The sequence below is a fragment of the Lepidochelys olivacea genome (genome assembly GCF_965140295.1).
Source record: "Lepidochelys olivacea isolate rLepOli2 genome assembly, chromosome: 5".
NCBI classification, from domain to species: Eukaryota; Metazoa; Chordata; order Testudines; family Cheloniidae; genus Lepidochelys; species Lepidochelys olivacea.
Window position 1 is genome coordinate 130,141,804 of NC_140415.1, and position 22,909 is coordinate 130,164,712.

Here is a 22,909-nt window from a genome sequence, read left to right on the forward strand (position 1 = left end):
TTACCTATGCCAAGGGGAGGGGTTCTCCTGTCAGCATAGGCAATTCACCTTCCCTAGTGGTGGTAACTAGGGCAACAGAAGAATTCTTTTGTCAACCTAGCACTGTGTACGCAGGGACTTAGGTCTGCTTAACTACGTTGCTCGGGGTATGGATTTTTCACATCCCTAACCAGTATAACTGAGTCAACCTAACTTTCTAGTGTACACCAGCCCTTTGCAGTTATTTCATCAGTACATGTGTATTGAGGACACACTCATTTTCTCACATATGATGAAGAGATTTTTTTGAAGGGTTTACTGAGCTTTTATCTGCTCACCAGAGACCCTGTCACCTTGTGGAATTTGAATTTAGTATTGATTCAACTGATGTCTTCCCCTTTTGAGCCATTACAAGATTGCTCCCTGTTTCACCTTTTGATGAAAACAGCCTTTATAGTAGTAATGACTTTGCTGCATGCACTAATGGCAGATTCCTCCTACACCCCGGTACTGTTTTTATGGGGGCAGGGTGGTCCTTAGACCACATCATAAAGTCCATTCCAAAAATTGTTGGATTTCTGTGTGTGTCATATATAAACTTAGTTACATGTGGTTTTGGGGGAAAGTAGAGGTATGGGAGATGCTAAATTGCATTCTTTAGATGCAAAAAGAGTACTTTCATATGACCTGGATAGTACTAAGAACTTCAGATCTTCTCCTAAATTGCTTATCTCTTGTACCGGTTTTTGAAGTTTAGGGCCATGTCAGCTCAGTCATTATCTAGATGGGTCAGACTTTGTATTGAGGAGTGGTGTAGGGCAAATTTGCTCTCCTTTCCTTTCCAGGTCCTCTTAGAGCTCATGGTACTAGGGGAATGGCTGTCTACAGCATTTTTCAAGCATGTTCCTATTGTTGAAATTTGCAAGGGTGCTACGCTGAGAACAATCCATACTTTTACAAGTCACTATGCACTAGATTTAGAATGCAGGTTTGATGCTCATTTTGGCAGGGCAGTAGTTCAATCATTGTTCAGTTAGGACTCTGCCCATCCTTCCCTATTGAGTTACTGCATGCCAAATGGCACTCAAAGGAAATGGAGGTTGGTTACATGTAATTGGAGTTATTTGAGATGCACTGCATGTTCCCACTTCCCACCCACTTCCCTGGTTCTGTGGAGTTTGATTGTATCATTACTTGGTATTCTGTGTTAGTTTGGCCGAAACTGAGGTGTCAACTATTCCAATGCCCCTCCTATAGCCATGCCCCCTGACTGGCATGGGCTCTGGGGATAGGAGGGGAGGGGCAAGGAGCTTCTAACATCTACTAGAAGAAGGCTCCACCATCTTAACTGCACCGAGTCAGTGCATCCAGAGTGTGTGAATCTGCAGGGTGCATCTCAAAAAAACTCCATTTACAAGTAAGTAGCCTCCATATCCTTGACCTGTTTCACCTCATTGGTAGTGAACAAGTTTAGCCTTGAAATTAGACAAAGGTTTCTAACCATCAGAGGAGCGAAGTCCTGGAACAGCCTTCCCAGGGAAGCAGTGGAGGCAAAAAAAAGACTGGCTTCAAGGCTGAGCTTGGTAGGTTTATGGAAGGGGTGGTATACTGGGACTGCCTTCACTAGATGGGACACTAGATGGAGAGGGCTCTGAGGTACTACAGAGAATGCTTTCCCGCATGTCTGGCTGGTGGGTCTTGCTCACATGCTTAGGGTCTAACTGATCACCATATTTGGCGTTGGGAAGGTGTTTCCCCCCAAGCTAGATTGGTAGAGACCCTGGGAGGTTTTCACCTTCCTCTGCAGCATGGGACATGGGGTCACTTGCAGGTTTAAACTAGTGTAAATGGTGGATTCCCTGTAACTTAGTCTTTAAATCATGATTTGAGGACTTCAGTAAGCCGGAGGTTGGGGGTCTATTACAGAAGTGTGTGGGTGCGGTTCTGTGACCTGCAATGTGCAGCTCAGACTAGAGATGATCATAATGGTCCCTTCTGGCCTTAAAGTCAATGAGTCTACGAAGGAGCCTGGGGTTTGTTTAGTTTTGTCTAGGGTATGAAATGGTTATCCCTTTAACTATAAACACGAAATAGATGCTGCTATTCAATCCTGTCAAGTACCTTCTGCACAGGGAAGGAGAAGGCAGTGACTGGCTCAGCAGACTGACAGAATATACACTGGTCCCAAACCTTTGAGAGAGAATTGGCAGAGCACCAGTGTTTAAGCAATGATGGGTATTTTTCCAGATAGGTTGCTAAGATTTTGGCAAAATCTTAGTCTTTTATTAATTAATACAACTGGCCTATTGCCATGGTGGTTAAACTTATCATTTCTACGTAAAGTAGAGATGTTAGCTATTTACACTTAAACATGCCTATCTACTTGAACAGCTAATCAGTATCTAACAGCAAACTGAAAATCGCCATAGGGAACCCTTATGGTATTCCTTTGGGAAGCCTTGTGGAACAGCTTTTTGTCTTCCAGTGCCAAATTTGAATGAAAGAAGTCAGGAAGCCAATCGTTACATGCACAAATGGTATAGAGAGGAGTGTCTGAGATTCACAGAGCATTAAAATGCCTTCTGGGAGCAATTACTTGCACTAGATGGACTTTGGGTTCAAAATTGGGTTGTTCTGAGGCAGCCTTGCTAATGGCTGGGACATCTGGATTTTTTGGCCAGTGCATGAAACTTTATTAAATCCACAGCAAGGTAGCTTCTCAGGGCACCTCTCCTGTTCGTGGTGAAAATGGATCAGGCCTCTCTGCTCTGCTCTCACTTGCCTTTCCTCTTTTGATGCTGAAATCCAAAGCAATGAAGTCCCAAGGATTAACAGCCACTTAAAACCAAGGCCATATCAGAGGCTGCATTACTCCAAGCTATATCATATCCTGTGTGACAGCCCCTGAACTTGTAAAATGGCTTAAGCTCCCCGAATAGCCAACCCATTTTCCTGAGAAATATGTGAAGCCTAATGCACTGGGGAAAGGCTTCCCCAAAACCTTCTGACCTCTGTGGTTTGGAGAGAGGGCTTGAAACCCCTGCTTCCAGGATCCCATGACATGAATGAAAACAAATTATACAAAATCTGGGCTGATTCATCACTGGTACCAAAGTATCCACACCAGCAGTTTGGAGGTGGAAAAGACCTAATGAAGCCATCCAGTCCATCTGCCTGTCAATGCAGGATTATTCCTTACCATTCTTGTTTAATAGAAGTATACAAATAGTGGATGAAAGGCATGCAGTAGAGGTAATATAGCTGAGATTTAGATACCAGATAGTGTTTCTCAGTATTTCTCATTGTAAAATTAACTGAAATTAGTCGAATCTGAACAATGTCGTATGGATTGCAGGAATGTCATATGTGTTACAGGAGGGATGCCACAAGGATTGGTCCAGTCTTTCACTAATCTGTGAGGCACAGGTTAACAGTACACTGACTGTTTTCAGATAGTGGTTACTGGAAGGCGTTGCAGACAAATACAACAGGACCTACACAGAGAAGAGCAGGAAATAAAATAAGAATCAGTTTTGAAAAATGCAATTCAGTACACCAAGGAAAAAGTAATCTTGTAAACACTAATATTCAGTGTGGGAGAGAAACCAGGAGAACAGAAATGTCAAAAGAAAACCAGTGATGAAAGGAAGACAACAAAATAGACACAAACTAGCAGTTGTTGTTTGCCGTTAGCTGTTTGCCTTGCATCCTCTATTTCACAGTAAAATCGTTCAGAGGAGAACAGCATGTTCTTGCTTCAATAAGTTTACATTGTTCTGCAGCCTCTTTTTATCTTGTGATCAAGACCTATATTAATGCAAACTGTGAATTTTTACAATTCCTATGGAAACGTGTCTAGTGCCAGCTGTCTTTTAGTTTAAAGAATGAAATGTGACCTGGGGTCTGCCAAGTTGTGATACTGACAGAGGAGTCATTCCCAAATTGACCAATTACATTTCAATGCCTCTTGTTGAGTTATCAAGACAATCTACTTGTATGTGAATTTCAAAGAGATGTCCTAGACCAGCAATCATTAACCCATTTATTTGTAGGAATAGAATCAAGGGTAGGTCCTAAGTGTATTTGTCTGTTTACCTGTATCTTGTTAGAAGTTTAACAGTGTTCTCTAATTAACTTGTAGATGCTAATCCTGTTCCTGTCTCATAATGCTTCATTATTCTATTAGAGATCAAAAGGGGATATTATCATTTAGATGGGACTTGTGGTGTAATAATATTATTGTCCTAATCTCTCTTTGAAAGTTGAAATTCCACATAGTAAACTACCTGTAAACTGCCTTGATAGTTTGCAAGGCTAATTGCCATATGTGACTGGATACAGGTATCAGAGTGGTAGCCGTGTTAGTCTGTATCAGCAAAAACAACAAGGAGTCCTTGTGGCACCTTAGAGACTAACAAATTTATTTGTTTATTGTTATGATTCCTGATGTATGATTTGTATCCATTTATTCTTTTGCGTAGAGACTGTCCGGTTTGGCCAATGTACATGGCAGAGGGGCATTGCTGACACATGATGGCATATATCACATTGGTAGATGTTGCAGGTGAACGAGCCCTTGATGGTGTGGCTGATGTGCTTAGGTCCTATGATGGTGTCCCTTGAATAGATATGTGGACAGAGTTGGCACCGGGGTTTGTAGCAGGATTTGGTTCCTGGGTTGGTGTTTTTGTTGTGTGGTGTGTAGTTGCTGATGAGTATTTGCTTCAGGTTGCGGGGCTGTCTGTAAGCGAGGACTGGCCTGTCTCCCAAGGTCTGTGAGAGTGAGGGATTGTCCTTCAGTAAAGGTGGTAGATCCTTGATGATGCACTGGAGAGGTTTTACTTGTTGGTTGTAGGTGACGGCTAGGGCATTCTGTTATTTTCTGACATCAGGAATCATAACATTCAAAAACCAGTAGGAGAACACTTCAATCTCCCTAGTCACTCAATAACAGACCTAAAAGTGGCAACAACAAAACTTCAAAAACAGACTCCACCGTGAAGCTGCAGAACTGGAATTAATTTGCAAACTGGATACCATCAGATTAGGCCTAAATAGAGACTGGGAGTGGTTGGGTCATTACAAAACCTAAACTTAATTTCCCCAATACTAATTTCCCCCTACTGTTACTCACACCTTCTTGTCAACTGTCTGTAATGGGCCACTCTTTTACCACTTCAAAAGTTATTTTTCCTCCCTTGGTATTCTGCTATTAATTGATTTATCTTGTTAGACTGACCTCACACTTGGTATAGCAACACCCCATCCTTCCATGTATTTATACCTGCTCCTGTATTTTCACTTCATGCATCCGATGAAGTGGGTTGTAGCCCACGAAAGCTTATGCCCAAATAAATTTGTTAGTCTCTAAGTGCCACAAGGACTCCTCGTTGTTTTTGGATGCAGGTAGTCTACCTGTGTATGATAGGAAACAGATTCATTTCAAAACAACAATCTGCACTGCCCATTCTTTGTTGCGGGTGCGGGGAGGTCCAGCTTGACAATTCCTGTCAAGAGACTTATCAGCTGGCTAGGAAACTATAAAGAAAGCTTCAGGACTGATCCTTTTTATCTCCTGTCTGCTTAAACTTTAACAGGGAAGGCCTAAACCTTAAAAACTGAGGTTTCCAGTTTAACCTGGATTACCCTGAAATTCTCATGGAAGAACTTGAAGAGGCTCTCAATGCCTGAACTGTTTGTTGGACTATAACCTTTAAAATTGATTCCAAAAAGACTTTTACAAATCAGCAGCCTCACCATCTCTGCTGTGAAACTGACCTACGGCCTTTACACATATCTGTGTGTATATTGATCTTTTAACTACAGCAACTTTCTTCTTTCTTTTTCTTTTTTATTGTTAAACCTTGAGTGTTTTTAGTTACTAAAAGATTGGCATCTGCATGATTATTGGGTAAGATCTGAGACTCCTATTGACCTGGTGATCATCGTCTGGTCCTTTGGGACTGGTGAATCAGACTCATATATGGTGAATCAGATTTTCAATAACCTCTTGCTATTTTAGAATTGGCTGTCTAGATGGGAGTCGCGGGCTGGAACGCTTAAAGGAGACTGTATTTGGCTTCTTGGTAACCAGTGTGATATTACAGAAGCTGTTTTGTTATTGGCCTGGTGAATCTAATTATAGAATAAACCACCAGTTTTGGGATTTGTCTACCCTATTCTTTGCAGTCTGCCCGGAATATAGCATTCAAAGTGTGGTGCATCCAGGCACCCGGTCACACAAGTATTCAGTGTAAATGGGTGATATACTTTTACAAGAAAAGAGTGGTTTTCTTTTCACATTTTTTGCCAGCATAATATTTTTATTTTTTAAGTTTACCTCTATACTATATACCCTATTTTCAGTGGAAATAGGCAAGCGAGGCATTGTAGGGTGAAAGATTTGGTGAAGAATATTAACTGTTGGGATGTGTGAGAGCAAGGCGAGCAGAAAATCCATAAATAGTGTGGGAGTTCCTAGCTTTGCCTCCTTGTATGTCATTAAATATTAATTTAGAAGGATGATTTCTTTTTAAAGCCCCTGCCTGAACTGGACTATATTTAGTGTTTGGAGTCAGAACAGGGAATTTGCAGTAATTGCATCATTCAGTGCAGCAATTTCTGATAAGCCTTTGATTTTTCTGGTTCTAGTTATCTTCAGCATACATTTAAGTGAGCAAATTCTGATTTGTATTTCTACACTTAATGCATTCTGAGGACTCAGTAGTGTCGGAAGTTAATCTAGGAAATGAGCTGAACCTTTAAAGAGTAAAAATGGATGCAACCTCCTGCACGGCACTAAAACATGAATAAATATCAACAGACATGTTTTTAGTTGCACTTTATCCACAGTATGTTGACTACTTCTCTCTCTTTTTGTATCTTGTCCCTTACCTCACCAACAAAGGACGTAATTGTTGCAGAGTTCATATGCTAGGAAAGCAGCCATAGATCAGAACTTTAGATGGGGCCTATAACTTGCCTTAGTCCTGCATATGCTCATTTTTAAGAGCACTCTGTGGCTGTTGTTGCTGGTATTAGTATTCAATGCTGAAATGGAAGGTGTATTTTTTTATTACTCAAAAACTTTAACCCAACTACCTAAAGATTGTGATTTCATCAGTTAAGCCAACTGGGTCTGATTTATATTGGGTTTGGAGACATTCAAGGAAAATCAATCTACTATGGAACAGTCTTCATGCTTTAGTAAGTACAGTAGTTGTTCTTGAAGCCATTAGCAGACCAGAAAGCCAGCATTTTTATGGAATGCTGTGCTGCTGAAGGAGCTTTTTAGGAATATGACATTAAAACCATTGTAATTACTTATGCCCACTAAACATTTCATGGCCCTTTCTTCATGAGTTAGGGGATTAGCTCTTATACCCTGTCTAAAATCTATTGGATAACTACGTTCTGCTTACTGAAATCCCTTCCTGTCAGCACTAAACTACCTCACCCTGGATTCCTCACTGCAAACAGTCTTGTTACACTCCTGCATAGTTTCAGCACTGTGTGCTTTATTTACAATGCACTATAAAAGTGTTCAAAACCTTTGGGTGGGCTAGAGTTTACTTAACCATGCCTCTCCTAGTGCTTCTACCCAACTCCTAGAAAAGCACATGGAGTTCAGAATTTAGTCACTGAGGATTGTCAGCAAGGATTGCAGAGGGTCAGTCTCCTCACAATCAAGTCCAAAAAGAACAATTAACTTAATATTTATATGCCAATTTAATAAAATTTTAGAATGATAAAGAAACATAATAAAATAACTTAATTTCTACTAAATAACAAGGCTTCTTCATAATCCACGTACATTATCTTCACAGTTGTACATAAATCTAAAAACCCACATTAAATGTAAATAAGGTAGTCCCCACAAAAACAGAAGTAGTAGTAACTCAGCGTTCCAAAAGCTTTAGGTTTAGTTCACCTGTCTTGTTCCTCAACTCTGTACAGTCTGAGAGTCAATTTTCCCTTTATGTAACTAACACTGCCCCTGCTTCCCCATCAGAAAGCTAACAATATCACTAACCAATATCACTAACCTGCTGCACAATGCTTCAGAGTTAGAGGAAAGCAGCCTATTTCCCGGCAGAGCCGTCGGGGAGCAGGGAGTGCAGGTGGGGGCCCTCCTGGCACACAGCCCTAGCTACCCTCTCCTTGTAGACTGAGCTACCCACCTGCCTGTACACAGCCCTTAGCTACCCTGTGTCTGCACCCTGAGCGGTTTTCAAACTTTTTGAGCTGAGCACCCTGTCCCTTTGATAATTTTTGGTTGTGCCCCCCTACCCTGCAACCCAGACAGGCTAGATGTCTGCTGAGGTGAGTCAGGGGAGGAGGTGGTGGTCCCTCCCTGGACCGCGCCGGGCAGTTTTGGCCCAAGTCCCGCTGGCCCCTGATCCCCCAAATAGAAGTCAGACTATGCCTATGCCTGAGGGACCCCCTGGCACATAGCCCTGAGTGCCCCGCTGGGCCCTGGAGTTTTTATGGCACGTTGGGGGAGCCTCAGAAAGAAAAAGGTTGAGAACCCCTGCTATACAGCATGCCCAAAACTACCACAGCCAATTCCAGAGATGTCTGGGGGTTAAATGTTAATTGTGCATCTGCAGAGCAATGACCCAGACACAACTCATTCCTCCCCCTTTCTTCCCTTTATATTCTTAAAGATATCTCCCTATTAGGCATGTGGGTTACACTTGTCCCTCACAACAGGATGGGGGCAGGGAATCTCATCTCTTAGACCTTGGGCTTCTCTGGCCCAGCCTTCCCCTCCCTCCCCCTCTTCTGTCCGTCTTTTAAGTGTCCTCCGCTGATGAGCTGAATCACCTTGTTAGTACTTTAATCATCCAGTCCTTAACCAATTCTCTCTTCTGTTTGGCCATGTGGGATGCTTGCAAGTTGCACAGAGTGGTGAGTCAGATTTAGGCTACTCACAGTCTGTCATACTTCCATAAAGTGTAGTGCAGTGTTGCTATGAGCGATGAAACGGTTCTTGTTTCTCCCCCACATTGGCTGTATTTCATTTAGAGGCAAGGTGAATCCTACTTTGAAATTCTTTTGAGATCTTTTTGAGTTTTAAGTATTATACAAATAGAAGGCAATCAGATATTACTGTGTGTCTGAGTAGTTCTGTGCTTTCTATATTTACTATTTAGCTTAGATACTGTTTTTCTAGTCTTGATGGGAAAAGTATTGGAAAGGTTCATCTTTATTTGATACAAAACTGTATTTGTGTTTTTCAGTTTATAAGTATGGGATATCAAAATCAGCATTTGTCTATTTTTGTCAGTCAGTACATGTATAAATACCACCCCATCCATTAAAAGTTGCTCTTAATCAGTTTATTCCTAATAAAGGGCATTGCCATTTTTAGCCCTTCCAAAGGATTAAATTTTGAGATTATGTTAAGTGAAAGTTTTCACAATGCTATATCAAATGTATTGGCAGGAGAACGTTGGGAACGGAAAATGCCTCTGTTTTAAAAAATAAAGGCTGGGCTTTTTTAAAAGGGCCTAAAGTAGTTAAATGCATAATTACCATTGAGTTGGTCACCTAACTCATGTAGATTCCTTTGACAATCTCATTTAAACCTTTTTGTGTTTAATAGACATGGGAAGCATTCAGCCATAAATAATCTTCACCTGGTCTCAGTGTGGGACTCTGAGAATTGACTGTAAAACAAAATTAACAAACAAGAAACAACAATTATCTTCTTACTGAACAGGTCTTGTCTTTTGTTTATTCAGTTGGATTAGCTAAGGCCTTGTCTACACTACGGGGGTAAATTTATGCAACTCCAGCTACGAGAATAATGTTGATGGAGTTGATGAAGCTTAGGTCAACTTACTGCGGCATCTACACACACTGGCTGTATGGGAGACACTTTCCTGTTGACTTACCTTACGCTTCTCGTTCTGGTGGAGTACCAGAGTTGACGGGAAAGCGATCTGCGGTCGATTTAGCAGGTCTTCACTAGACCCACTAAATCGATCCCCAGTGCATTGATCGCCACAGCATCGATCCCCAGTAGGTGTAGACATGCCCTAAGATTAGTGTCAAATTTCTGCTACTTTTTACTTCAGTTAGCACAAACAGCTAGGATTGAGAGAGCTGCAGATTCTGTTCAGTCTATATATTAACAAAATCCCGTATTAAATTTAGAATCAGTTACATTTGTACAAGCCAATGAACACAGTTTAAATGTACAGATGTAACTGAGGTCTAATTTTGCCTACAGAATATTTTATTGGTTATGTGTAAGAAGGGAGAAACCTAGCTTATTCTTCTATTTTAGCTGAGTTTCCTTGGCTGGGCAGTTGGGGAATAACATTTATTTATAAACTGAGTATATTTGTTCTGGAGTTGCTGAGTAACGATGAATATGGCACCTGCCATTTTTAATCAATTGCCAGAGTGGAAATATGCTGCTGTGGCCCGTTCTTTTCCCCCCTGAAATCAGTAGGAGTTTTGCTGTTGATTGCGATGGGAGCAGGACTTGTCTGAAGTTATTAACTGGACTTTGTCTTAAAGAATAGTACATTCATGTATTTTGTGGCCCATACAAACAACCAAGATTTGAGGGGGGCGGGAGGGGAAGGATTTGGCTTGATATTTTGTCACCAATATAAAAAGACAGTGTATCTTAGAGCTACCTGGCCATCTTAAATGATTTTCTGTTCAGAAGAATATCAAGATCCATGTAGTTAAAAACTGAGGGGAATGTCATTCACTGTCCACTCAGAATCTGAGTCATAGAATTATAGAATATCAGGGTCGGAAGGGACCTCAGTAGGTCATCTAGTCAACCCCCTGCTCAACGCAGGACCAATCCCCAATTAAATCATCCCAGCCAGGGCTTTGTCAAGCCTGACCTTTAAAAACTTCTAAGGAAGGAGAGTCTACCACCTCCCTAGGTAACGCATCCCAGTGTTTCACCACCCTCCTAGTGAAAAAGTTTTTCCTAATATCCAACCTAAACCTCCCCCACTGCAACTTGAGACCATTACTCCTTCTCCTGTCCTCTTCTACCACTGAGAATAGTCTAGAACCATCCTCTCTGGAACCACCTCTCAGGTAGTTGAAAGCAGCTATCAAATCCCCCCTCATTCTTCTCTTCCACAGACTGAACAATCTCAGTTCCCTCAGCCTCTCCTCATAAGTCATGTGTTCCAGACCCCTAATCATTTTTGGTGCCCTTCGCTGGACTCTCTCCAATTTATCCACATCCTTCTTGAAGTGTGGGGCCCAAAACTGGACACAGTACTCCAGATGAGGCCTCACCAATGTCGAATAGAGGGGGACAATCACGTCCCTCGATCTGCTCACTATGCCCCTACTTATACATCCCAAAATGCCATTGGCCTTCTTGGCAACAAGGGCACACTGCTGACTCATATCTAGCTTCTCGTCCACTGTCACCCCTAGGTCCTTTTCCGCAGAACTGCTGCCTAGCCATTCGGTCCCTAGTCTGTAGCTGAGCATTGGATTCTTCCATCCTAAGTGCAGGACCCTGCACTTATCCTTATTGAACCTCATCAGATTTCTTTTGGCCCAATCCTCCAATTTGTCTAGGTCCCTCTGTATCCTATCCCTGCCCTCCAGCGTATCTACCACTCCTCCCAGTTTAGTATCATCCAGAAATTTGCTGAGAGTGCAATCCACACCATCCTCCAGATCATTTATGAAGATATTGAACAAAACCGGCCCCAGGACCAACCCCTGGGGCAGTCCACTTGACACCAGCTGCCAACTAGACATGGAGCCATGGATCACTACCCGTTGAGCCCGACAATCTAGCCAACTTTCTACCCACTTTATAGTGCATTCATCCAGCCCATACTTCTTTAACTTGCTGACAAGAATACTGTGGGAGACCGTGTCAAAAGCTTTGCTAAAGTCAAGAAACAATACATCCACTGCTTTCCCTTCATCCACAGAACCAGTAATCTCATCATAGAAGGTGATTAGGTTAGTCAGGCATGACCTTCCCTTGGTGAATCCATGCTGACTGTTCCTCATCACTTTCCTTTCATGTAAGTGCTTCAGGATTGATTCTTTGAGGACCTGCTCCATGATTTTTCTGGGGACTGAGGTGAGGCTGACTGGCCTGTAGTTCCCAGGATCCTCCTCCTTCCCTTTTTTAAAGATTGGCACTACACTAGCCTTTTTCCAGTCATCCGGGACTTCCCCCGTTCGCCACGACTTTTCAAAGATAATGGCCAATGGCTCTGCAATCACAGCCGCCAATTCCTTTAGCACTCTTGGATGCAACTCTTCCGGCCCCATGGACTTGTACATGTCCAGCTTTTCTAAATAGTCCCTAACCACCTCTTTCTCCACAGAGGGCTGGCCATCTATTCCCCATGTTGTGATGCCCAGCGCAGCAGTCTGGGAGCTGACCTTGTTAGTGAAGATCCGGTATCAAGTGGAGTGCCCCAAGGGTCGGTCCTAGGGCCGGTTTTGTTCAATATCTTCATAAATGATCTGGAGGATGGTGTGGATTGCACTCTCAGCAAATTTGTGGATGATACTAAACTGGGAGGAGTGGTAGATACGCTGGAGGGGAGGGATAGGATACAGAAGGACCTAGACAAATTGGAGGATTGGGCCAAAAGAAATCTGATGAGGTTCAATAAGGATAAGTGCAGGGTCCTGCACTTAGGATGGAAGAATCCAATGCTCAGCTACAGACTAGGGACCGAATGGCTAGGCAGCAGTTCTGCGGAAAAGGACCTAGGGGTGACAGTGGACGAGAAGCTGGATATGAGTCAGCAGTGTGCCCTTGTTGCCAAGAAGGCCAATGGCATTTTGGGATGTATAAGTAGGGGCATAGCGAGTAGATCGAGGGACGTGATCGTTCCCCTCTATTCGACATTGGTGAGGCCTCATCTGGAGTACTGTGTCCAGTTTTGGGCCCCACACTACAAGAAGGATGTGGATAAATTGGAGAGAGTCCAGCGAAGGGCACCAAAAATTATTAGGGGTCTAGAACACATGACTTATGAGGAGAGGCTGAGGGAGCTGGGATTGCTTAGCCTGCAGAAGAGAAGAATGAGGGGGGATTTGATAGCTGCTTTCAACTACCTGAAAGGGGGTTCCAAAGAGGATGGCTCTAGACTGTTCTCAATGGTAGCAGATGACAGAACGAGGAGTAATGGTCTCAAGTTGCAGTGGGGGAGGTTTAGATTGGATATTAGGAAAAACTTTTTCACTAAGAGGGTGGTGAAACACTGGAATGCGTTACCTAGGGAGGTGGTAGAATCTCCTTCCTTAGAGGTTTTTAAGGTCAGGCTTGACAAAGCCCTGGCTGGGATGATTTAACTGGGAATTGGTCCTGCTTCGAGCAGGCGGTTGGACTAGATGACCTTCAGGGGTCCCTTCCAACCCTGATATTCTATGATTCTATGAAGACAGAGGCAAAAAAAGCATTGAGTACATTAGCTTTTTCCACATCCTCTGTCACTAGGTTGCCTCCCTCCTTCATTAAGGGGCCCACACTTTCCTTGGCTTTCTTCTTGTTGCCAACATACCTGAAGAAACCCTTCTTGTTACTCTTGACATCTCTCGCTAGCTGCAGCTTCAGGTGCGATTTGGCCCTCCTGATTTCATTCCTACATGCTGAGCAATATTTTTATACTCTTCCCTGGTCATATGTCGTACCTTCCACTTCTTGTAAGCTTCTTTTTTATGTTTAAGATCCGCTAGGATTTCACCGTTAAGCCAAGCTGGTCGCCTGCCATATTTACTATTCTTTCGACACATCGGGATGGTTTGTCCCTGTAACCTTAACAGGAATTCCTTGAAATACAGCCAGCTCTCCTGGACTCCTTTCCCCTTCATGTTAGTCCCCCAGAGGATCCTACCCATCCGTTCCCTGAGGGAGTCGAAGTCTGCTTTCCTGAAGTCCAGGGTCCGTATTCTGCTGCTTACCTTTCTTCCCTGTGTCAGGATCCTGAACTCAACCAACTCATGGTCACTGCCTCCCAGATTCCCATCCACTTTTGCTTCTCCTACTAATTCTTCCCGGTTTGTGAGGAGCAGGTCAAGAAAAGCTCCCCCCCCAGTTGGTTCCTCTAGCACTTGCACCAGGAAATTGTCCCCTACGCTTTCCAAAAACTTCCTGGATTGTCTGTGCACCACTGTGGTGCTCTCCCAGCAGATATCAGGAAAATTAAAGTCACCCATGAGAACCAGGGCGTGCGATCTAGTAGCTTCTGTGAGCTGCCAGAAGAAAGCCTCATCCACCTCATCCCCCTGGTCCGGTGGTCTATAGCAGACTCCCACCACTACATCACTCTTGTTGCTCACACTTCTAAACTTAATCCAGAGACACTCAGGTTTTTCTGCAGTTTCATACCGGAGCTCTGAGCAGTCATACTGCTCCCTTACATACAGTGCTACTCCCCCACCTTTTCTGCCCTGCCTGTCCTTCCTGAACAGTTTATAACCATCCATGACAGTACTCCAGTCATGTGAGTTATCCCACCAAGTCTCTGTTATTCCAATCACGTCATAATTCCTTGACATCACCAGGACCTCCAGTTCTCCCTGCTTTTTTCCAAGGCTTTGTGCATTTGTATATAGGCACTTGAGATAACCTGCTGATCGCCCCTCATTCTCAGTATGAGGCAGGAGCCCTCCCCTCACAGACGTTCCTGCCTGTGCTTCCTCCCGGTATCCCGCTTTCCCACTTACCTCAGAGCTTTGGTCTCCTTCCCCCGGTGAACCTAGTTTAAAGCCCTCCTCACTAGGTTAGCCAGCCTGCTCGCAAAGATGCTCTTCCCTCTCTTCGTAAGGTGGAGCCTGTCTCTGCCCAGCACTCCTCCTTCATGGAAGACCATCGCATGGTCAAAGAATCCAAAGCCTTCTTTCAGACACCACCTGCGTAGCCATTCGTTGACTTCCACTATTCGACGGTCCCTACCCCGGCCTTTTCCTTCCACGGGGAGAATGGACGAGAACACCACTTGCGCCTCAAACTCCTTTGTCCTTCTTCCCAGAGCCACGTAGTCCACAGTGTTCCGCTCAAGGTCATTCTTGGCAGTGTCATTGGTGCCCACGTGGAGAAGCAGGAAGGGGTAGCGATCCGAGGGCTTGATGAGTCTCGGCAGTCTCTCCGTCACATCGCGAATCTTAGACCCCGGCAAGCAGCAGACTTCTCGTTTTTCCCGGTCAGGGCGGCAGACAGATGACTCAGTCCCCCGGAGGAGAGAATCATAGAATCATAGAATATCAGGTTTGGAAGGGACCCCAGAAGGTCATCTAGTCCAACCCCCTGCTCGAAGCAGGACCAATTCCCAGTTAAATCATCCCAGCCAGGGCTTTGTCAAGCCTGACCTTAAAAACCTCTAAGGAAGGAGATTCTACCACCTCCCTAGGTAATGCATTCTGTTAGGGGGCTTATTCCTTCACCCACTTACTTCCCTGGTCCTTCTCGCATGAACAGAGAGCAACAATACCCGAAGTCCAAAGGTGCAAACAATTCGATGTTTATTGGGGTGAACTTCCAGCAAGCATGATTCCAGTTTCCTTCCTTAGTATCCTCCTTCCCAGCTCTGACACCACAAAGCCTTACACCTGTGTCCCTGTTCCCATTCCTGCCCTTAGCCAAACATGATTCCAACTTCCTTACTCCCATTCCCTGTTCCCATTTCCCCCTTTAGCAAAACATGATTCCAATTTTCTTACCCCCATTCCCTGTTCCCATCTCACACCCCCACCCACACCCACACCCCGTCACTTCCTCATTGACTACAGATTATATAGTAAAACTTGAGTTCTGCTTAGCTATACCTTAACCAATCATTTTCCTGAAATTTAACTAACCAATCCTAACATATTGTAACATGATTATGTAACCAATTATATCCCACCACCTCAATTAGTTTACACTCAGCAAAATTAATTATACAGCAGACAGGAACAATCACAGAACCAGACAGAGATTATACAGACAAACAACAGCAAAGTGGGAACTATAATGACAAAACAATACAGAAGTGAGGATTTCACATCCCAGCTATTGATAAGTGAGTTCTTGCCAGACAGGATGCTATCAAACTAAGTTTCCTTTTACATTTTCTAGGCATTTCCCTTTCTCTGGAGGTGATAGGAATACAATCCTGTCCTGATAGTGCCTAACAGCCCAATAGCACCTTATTTCAATGTGACTAGTTTGGAATGTGAGGATGTGACCGTTCGCTTCCCAGCTTATGGCTGCCTCTGCTGCTTAGCCAAAGGCCTGAGCCTGAGAACAGGGCCACAAACTGTCACAGTAAGAGAAGGCCCTCACACCAGCAGACAGTGATTTTGATTCTTTCTTTTATACCTCTATCACTAGCCAAGTGATAAGAATACACCTAAATTCTTAGAGTACAGGCCTTTGCAGACAGGCCTGAATATCTATATCCTAACACATTCCAGTGTTTCACCACCTTCTTAGTGAAAAAGTTTTTCCTAATATCCAATTTAAACCTCCCCCACTGCAACTTGAGACCATTACTCCTCGTTCTGTCATCTGCTACCATTGAGAACAGTCTAGAGCCATCCTCTTTGGAACCCCCTTTCAGGTAGTTGAAAGCAGCTATCAAATCCCCCCTCATTCTTCTCTTCTGCAGGCTAAACAATCCCAGCTCCCTCAGCCTCTCCTCATAACTCATGTGTTCCAGTCCCCTAATCATTTTTGTTGCCCTTCGCTGGACTCTCTCCAATTTATCCACATCCTTCTTGAAGTGTGGGGCCCAAAACTGGACACAGTACTCTAGATGAGGCCTCACCAATGTCGAATAGAGGGGAACGATCACGTCCCTCGATCTGCTCGCTATGCCCCTACTTATACATCCCAAAATGCCATTGGCCTTCTTGGCAACAAGGGCACACTGCTGACTCATATCCAGCTTCTCGTCCACTGTCACCCCTAGGTCCTTTTCCGCAGAACTGCTGCCTTGCCATTCGGTCCCTAGTCTGTAGCTGTGCATTGGGTTCTTCCGTCCTAAGTGCAGGACCCTGCACTTATCCTTATTGAACCTCATCAGATTTCTTTTGGCCCAATCCTCCAATTTGTCTAGGTCCTTCTGTATCCTATCCCTCCCCTCCAGCGTATCTACCACTCCTCCCCGTTCAGTGTCATCAGCAAATTTGCTGAGAGTGCAATCCACACCATCCTCCAGATCATTTATGAAGAGAGTCCCCGACCACCACCACCCGCGTCCTTCTCTTGGGAGTGGTGGTCGTGGAACCCCCCATCTCAGGACAGTGCATCTCATGCCTTCCAACCAGCGGAGTCTCCTTCTGCTTTCTCCCCCCAGACATATCATCTGGTCCACTCTCCGCAACGGTACCTGTGGAGAGAACATGAAAGCGGTTAGTTACCTGTGTCCGCATTGCTGGAACCCGGACATTTCCCCTTCTTCTTCTGGAGGTCACATGTTGCCAAGCTTCTTCACTGGCCTCTTGGCTCCGCTGTGCAACCTGCTCTAAATTTTTAGAGCTTTGTGCCCGTAGAAGCATATCCTGACTTTTGTCCAGAAAATCCTCCGTTTCTCATATGCAACGTAGGGTCGTTATCTGTTGCTCCAGACCTTCAATCTTCTCTTCCAATATGGAGACCAGCTTGCACTTTGTACAGACAAAGTCAATACAAACTATAATCTATGGATTCTGTTGATGGGCAGGAGTAAACTTTCTTATGCATGTTATTACCCACATTTATTCCATCTACCAACCTGACCAGGCACCCATAATTTGGAGTGGTTGAGCAGTCTCTGCTGAGCTAAGTCAAGACAGACCCATGTGGGAGGCAAGGAGAATATGCACCACCATGGTATCACTACTGTAGTGGAAGTGCCTCTGAGTAGTAGAAGCGGTAGTCTGCATATCTTGCAGTCCTGGGTACTTTCTACAGAGCCTTCCAGCTCCACGCTGTCTCATTTGGGTGTCTTCTGACTCCTGTCATGTGCGTACCAGGATTCAGACCACCCAGACTGAGTTGGGAAGAAGGTTGTTGTGACACATTGGGCAAAACAACTGGGCTAGACCACTCAGTCAGAGGAACATCCAGCTGAGCTCTCGAGTGATGCAGGATCCTGCTAGCTAAGGGGAGGGGAGAAAAGGGGGCAAATTCAGGTGGGGGATAAAAGTTGCAGTAGTTCAGAGTTGCAGAAGGAAAGGAAAAGGGATAGAGTTACCTTTAAATCCCTCCTGGCCAGAGGAAAAAACTCTTTCACCTGTAAAGGGTTAAGAAGCTAAGATAACCTCGCTGGCACCTGACCAAAATGACCAATGAGGAGACAAGATACTTTCAAAACTGGAGGGCAGGGGGAAAACAAAGGGTTCTCTCTGTCTGTGTGTTGCCTTTACCCGACCAGAGCAGGAATGCAGGTCAGAACTCCTGTAAAAAGTTAGTAAGCAATCTAGTTAGATACGCGTTAGATTCTGTTTTGTTTAAATGGCTAATAAAATAAACTGTGCTGAATGGAATGTATATTCCTGTTTTTGTGTCTTTTTGTAACTTAAGGTTTTGCCTAGAGGGATTCTCTATGTTTTGAATCTGATTACCCTGTAAAGTATTTACCATCCTGATTTTACAGAGGTGATTCTTTTACTTTTTCTTCAATTAAAATTCTTCTTTTTAGAACCTGATTGCTTTTTCATTGTTCTTAAGATCCAAGGGTTTGGGTCTGTGTTCACCGATGCAAACTGGTGAGGATTTTTATCAAGCCTTCCCCAGGAAAGGGAGTGTAGGGCTTGGAAACATCTTTCCCCCCAAAATCCCCCCAAGCGGGCTCTTTCACAGTTATATATTTGTTAGACGCTTGGTGGTGGCAGCAATAAAGTCCAGGGGCAAAAGGTAAAATAGTTTGTACCTTGGATAATGACAGGTTTCAGAGTAACAGCCGTGTTAGTCTGTATTCGCAAAAAGAAAAGGAGTACTTGTGGCACCTTAGAGACTAACCAATTTATTTGAGCATTGGATGCATCCAATGAAGTGAGCTGTAGCTCACGAAAGCTTATGCTCAAATAAATTAGTTAGTCTCTGAGGTGCCACAAGTATTCCTTTTCTTTTTGTACCTTGGGGAAGTTTTAACCTAAGCTGGTAAAAATAAGCTTAGAGGGGTTTTCATGCAGGTCCCCACATCTGCACCCTAGAGTTCAGAGTGGGGAAGGAACCTTGACACAGCTATACCAATGAAGGCAGTATATCCTGGGGTTTGGGTCATGAGGGAGATCTGTTAAAAACTATTTAGAAAAATGAACATATACTACTTCCATCAGACTTCTAATATTTCACTGGCTTGGCAGATCTCTACTTTATGAGAAGACTAATTTATGGTTAGGATCATGCTGAGCTGTCAGCCTTTATGACATGGATTTAATTGACTGCTCTCTCACACTTTGAAATACAGTATTTTTCTGGAGGGCATATAACAAGCATGGTTTTATAACTTTTCTAATACTCTAATTTTTACATTGCTTTAATACAGTATCATCGCTTCTTGGCAGCAGTTCATTTTGAGAGTGCGCAGTTTTGTGCACTGCCCAGTTACCCTTTACTAATGTTAGACAGCTCTCACCAAGACCTAAATAATCCTTTTCTGTTCTGTACCATCCAGCAAAGAGGGGAAAACTAGTGCTGGGAAAATTGTTGTCAGCTCTTCCTATAGAATGGTTCTGCAGAAAGATGGGGCCTGTGCAGCAGAAAGTGAACAGTGCAAAAGACATACTTTTTTGTAAAGTTGTCAACATAACTGTTTTATGGAGTCTTTACATAGAAAAAATATTGAAAGTAAACATCTGGATATCTATCTACGTACACAGATGACTCCCATCACCATAGTATCAGGCACCTTTATTGTGATGTTCAGCTGCTGCAGTGACAGATGCTTGAGAGGCTGTACAGAAGAGGACAAAGGATATATAAGGCAATAGGGAAACTTTTTTAGGGTATGTCTACACTACGGAATTAGGTCGAATTTATAGAAGTCGGTTTTTTAGAAATCTGTTTTATATATTCGAGTGTGTGTGTCCCCACAGAAAAAGCTCTAAGTGCATTAAGTGCATTAACTCGGCGGAGTGCTTCCACAGTACTGAGGCTAGAGTCGACTTCTGGAGTGTTGCACTGTGGGTGGCTATCCCACAGTTCCCGCAGTCTCTGCTGCCCATTGGAATTCTGGGTTGAGATCCCAATGCCGGATGGGGCTAAAACATTGTCGTGGGTGGTTCTGAGTACATATTGTCAGGCCCCCATTCCCTCCATCCCTCCGTGAAAGCAAGGGCAGACAATCATTTTGCGCCTTTTTCCTGAGTTACCTGTGCAGACGCCATACCACGGCAAGCCTGGAGCCTGCTCAGGTAACCATCACCGTATGTCTCCTGGGTGCCGGCAGACGCGGTACTGCATTGCTACACAGTAGCAGCAACCTATTGCCTTGTGGCACCAGACGGTACAGTACGACTGGTAGCCGTCATTGTCATGTCCGAGGTGCTCCTGGCCACGTCGGCCAGGAGCGCCTGGGCAGATGTGGGTGCAGGGACTAAATTTGGAGTGACTTGACCAGGTCATTCTCTTTAGTCCTGCAGTCAGTCCTATTGAACCGTCTTATGGTGAGCAGGCAGGCGATACGGCTTGCTAGCAGTCCTATTGCATCATCTTCCGCCGGGCAGCCATGAGATGCATGTATGGCATGCAGTCCTTCTGCACCATCTGCTGCCAGCCAAAGATGTAAAAGATAGATGGAGTGGATCAAAACAAGAAATAGACCAGATTTGTTTTGTACTCATTTGCTTCCCCCCTCCCCCCATCTAGGGAACTCATTCCTCTAGGTCACACTGCAGTCACTCACAGAGAAGGTGCAGCGAGGTAAATCTAGCCATGTATCAATCAGAGGCCAGACTAACCTCCTTGTTCCAATAAGAACAATAACTTAGGTGTACCATTTCCTATTGGAACCCTCTGTGAAGTCCTGCCTGAAATTCTCCTTGATGTAAAGCCACCCCCTTTGTTGATTTTAGCTCCCTGAAGCCAACCCTGTAAGCCATGTCATCAGTCGCCCCTCCCTCCGTCAGAGCAACGGCAGACAATCGTTCCGTGCATTTTTTCTGTGTGGACGCCATACCAAGGCAAGCATGGAGGCCGCTCAGCTCACTTTGGCAATTAGGAGCACATTAAACACCACACGCATTATCCAGCAGTATATGCAGCACCAGAACCTGGCAGAGTGATACCGGGCGAGGAGGCGACGTCAGTGCGGTCACATGAGTGATCAGGACATGGACACAGATTTCTCTGAAAGCATGGACCCTGCCAATGCATGCATCATGGTGCTAATGGGGCAGGTTCATGCTGTGGAACGCCAATTCTGGGCTTGGGAAACAAGCACAGATGGGTGGGACCGCATAGTGTTGCAGGTATGGGACGATTCCCAGTGGCTGCAAAACTTTCGCATGCATAAGGGCACTTTCATGGAACTTTGCGACTTGCTTTCCCCTGCCCTGAAGCGCATGAATACCAAGATGAGAGCAGCCCTCACAGTTGAGAAGCGAGTGGCGATAGCCCTGTGGAAGCTTGCAATGCCAGACAGCTACCGGTCAGTTGGGAATCAATTTGGAGTGGGCAAATCTACTGTGGGGGCTGTTGTGATGCAAGTAGCCCACGCAATCAAAGATCTGCTGATATCAAGGGTAGTGACCCTGGGAAATGTGCAGGTCATAGTGGATGGCTTTGCTGCAATGGGATTCCCTAACTGTGGTGGGGCCGTAGACGGAACCCATATCCCTATCTTGGCACCGGAGCACCAAGCCGGCGAGTACATAAAACGCAAGGCGTACTTTTCAATAGTGCTGCAAGCTCTGGTGGATCACAAGGGACGTTTCACCAACATCAACGTGGGATGGCCGGGAAAGGTACATGACGTTCACATCTTCAGGAACTCTGGTCTGTTTCAAAAGCTGCAGGAAGGGACTTTATTCCCAGACCAGAAAATAACTGTTGGGGACGTTGAAATGCCTATATGTATCCTTGGGGACCCAGCCTACCCCTTAATGCCATGGCTCATGAAGCTGTACACAGGCAGCCTGGACAGTAGTCAGGAGCTGTTCAACTACAGGCTGAGCAAGTGCAGAATGGTGGTAGAATGTGCATTTGGACGTTTAATAGCGCGCTGGCGCAGTTTACTGACTCGCTTAGACCTCAGCGAAACCAATATTCCCACTATTATTACTGCTTGCTGTGTGCTCCACAATATCTGTGAGAGTAAGGGGGAGACGTTTATGGCGGGGTGGGAGGTTGAGGCAAATCGCCTGGCTGCTGGTTATGTGCAGCCAGACACCAGGGCGGTTAGAAGAGCACAGGAGGGTGCGGTCCGTATCAGAGAAGCTTTGAAAACCAGTTTCATGACTGGCCAGGTTACGGTGTGAAAGTTCTCTTTGTTTCTTCTTGATGAAACCCCCCGCCCCTTGGTTCACTCTACTTCCCTGTAAGCTAACCACCCTCTCCTCCTCCCTTCGATCACCACTTGCAGAGGCAATAAAGTCATTGTTGCTTCACATTCATGCATTCTTTATTCATTCATCACACAAATAGGGGGATGACTACCAAGGTAGCCCAGGAGGGGTGGTGGAGGAGAGAAGGAAAATGCCACACAGCACTTTAAAAGTTTACAACTTTAAAATTTATTGAATGCCAGCCTTCTTTTTTTTGGGCAATCCTCTGTGGCGGAGTGGCTGATTGGCCAGTGGCCCCCCCACCGCGTTCTTGGGCGTCTGGGTGTGGAGGCTATGGAACTTGGGGAGGAAGGCGGTTGGTTACAGAGGGGCTGTAGTGGCAGTCTGTGCTCCAGCTGCCTTTGCTGCAGTTCAACTATACACTGGAGCATACTGGTTTGGTCCTCCAGCAGCCTCAGCATTGAAACCTGCCTCCTCTCATCACGCTGCT

General features: G+C 44.7%; 1 protein-coding gene across 6 annotated transcripts in view; it reads left to right on the forward strand.

Moving 5' to 3' along the window:
• PIGG (phosphatidylinositol glycan anchor biosynthesis class G (EMM blood group)) overlaps nt 1-22,909 on the forward strand; it is a 164,241-nt gene that overhangs the window by 130,140 nt on the left and 11,192 nt on the right. The window contains exon 13 of one of the 6 annotated variants that reach the window (XM_084628288.1): nt 5,577-5,738. The exons of the other annotated variants lie outside the window; for them this stretch is intronic. Within the exon in view, the coding sequence (XP_084484414.1) occupies nt 5,577-5,601 (25 nt within the window). The 3' untranslated portion in view covers nt 5,602-5,738. Of the gene's footprint in view, nt 1-5,576; nt 5,739-22,909 lie in introns of those variants that run through there. 6 annotated transcript variants of the gene reach the window in all.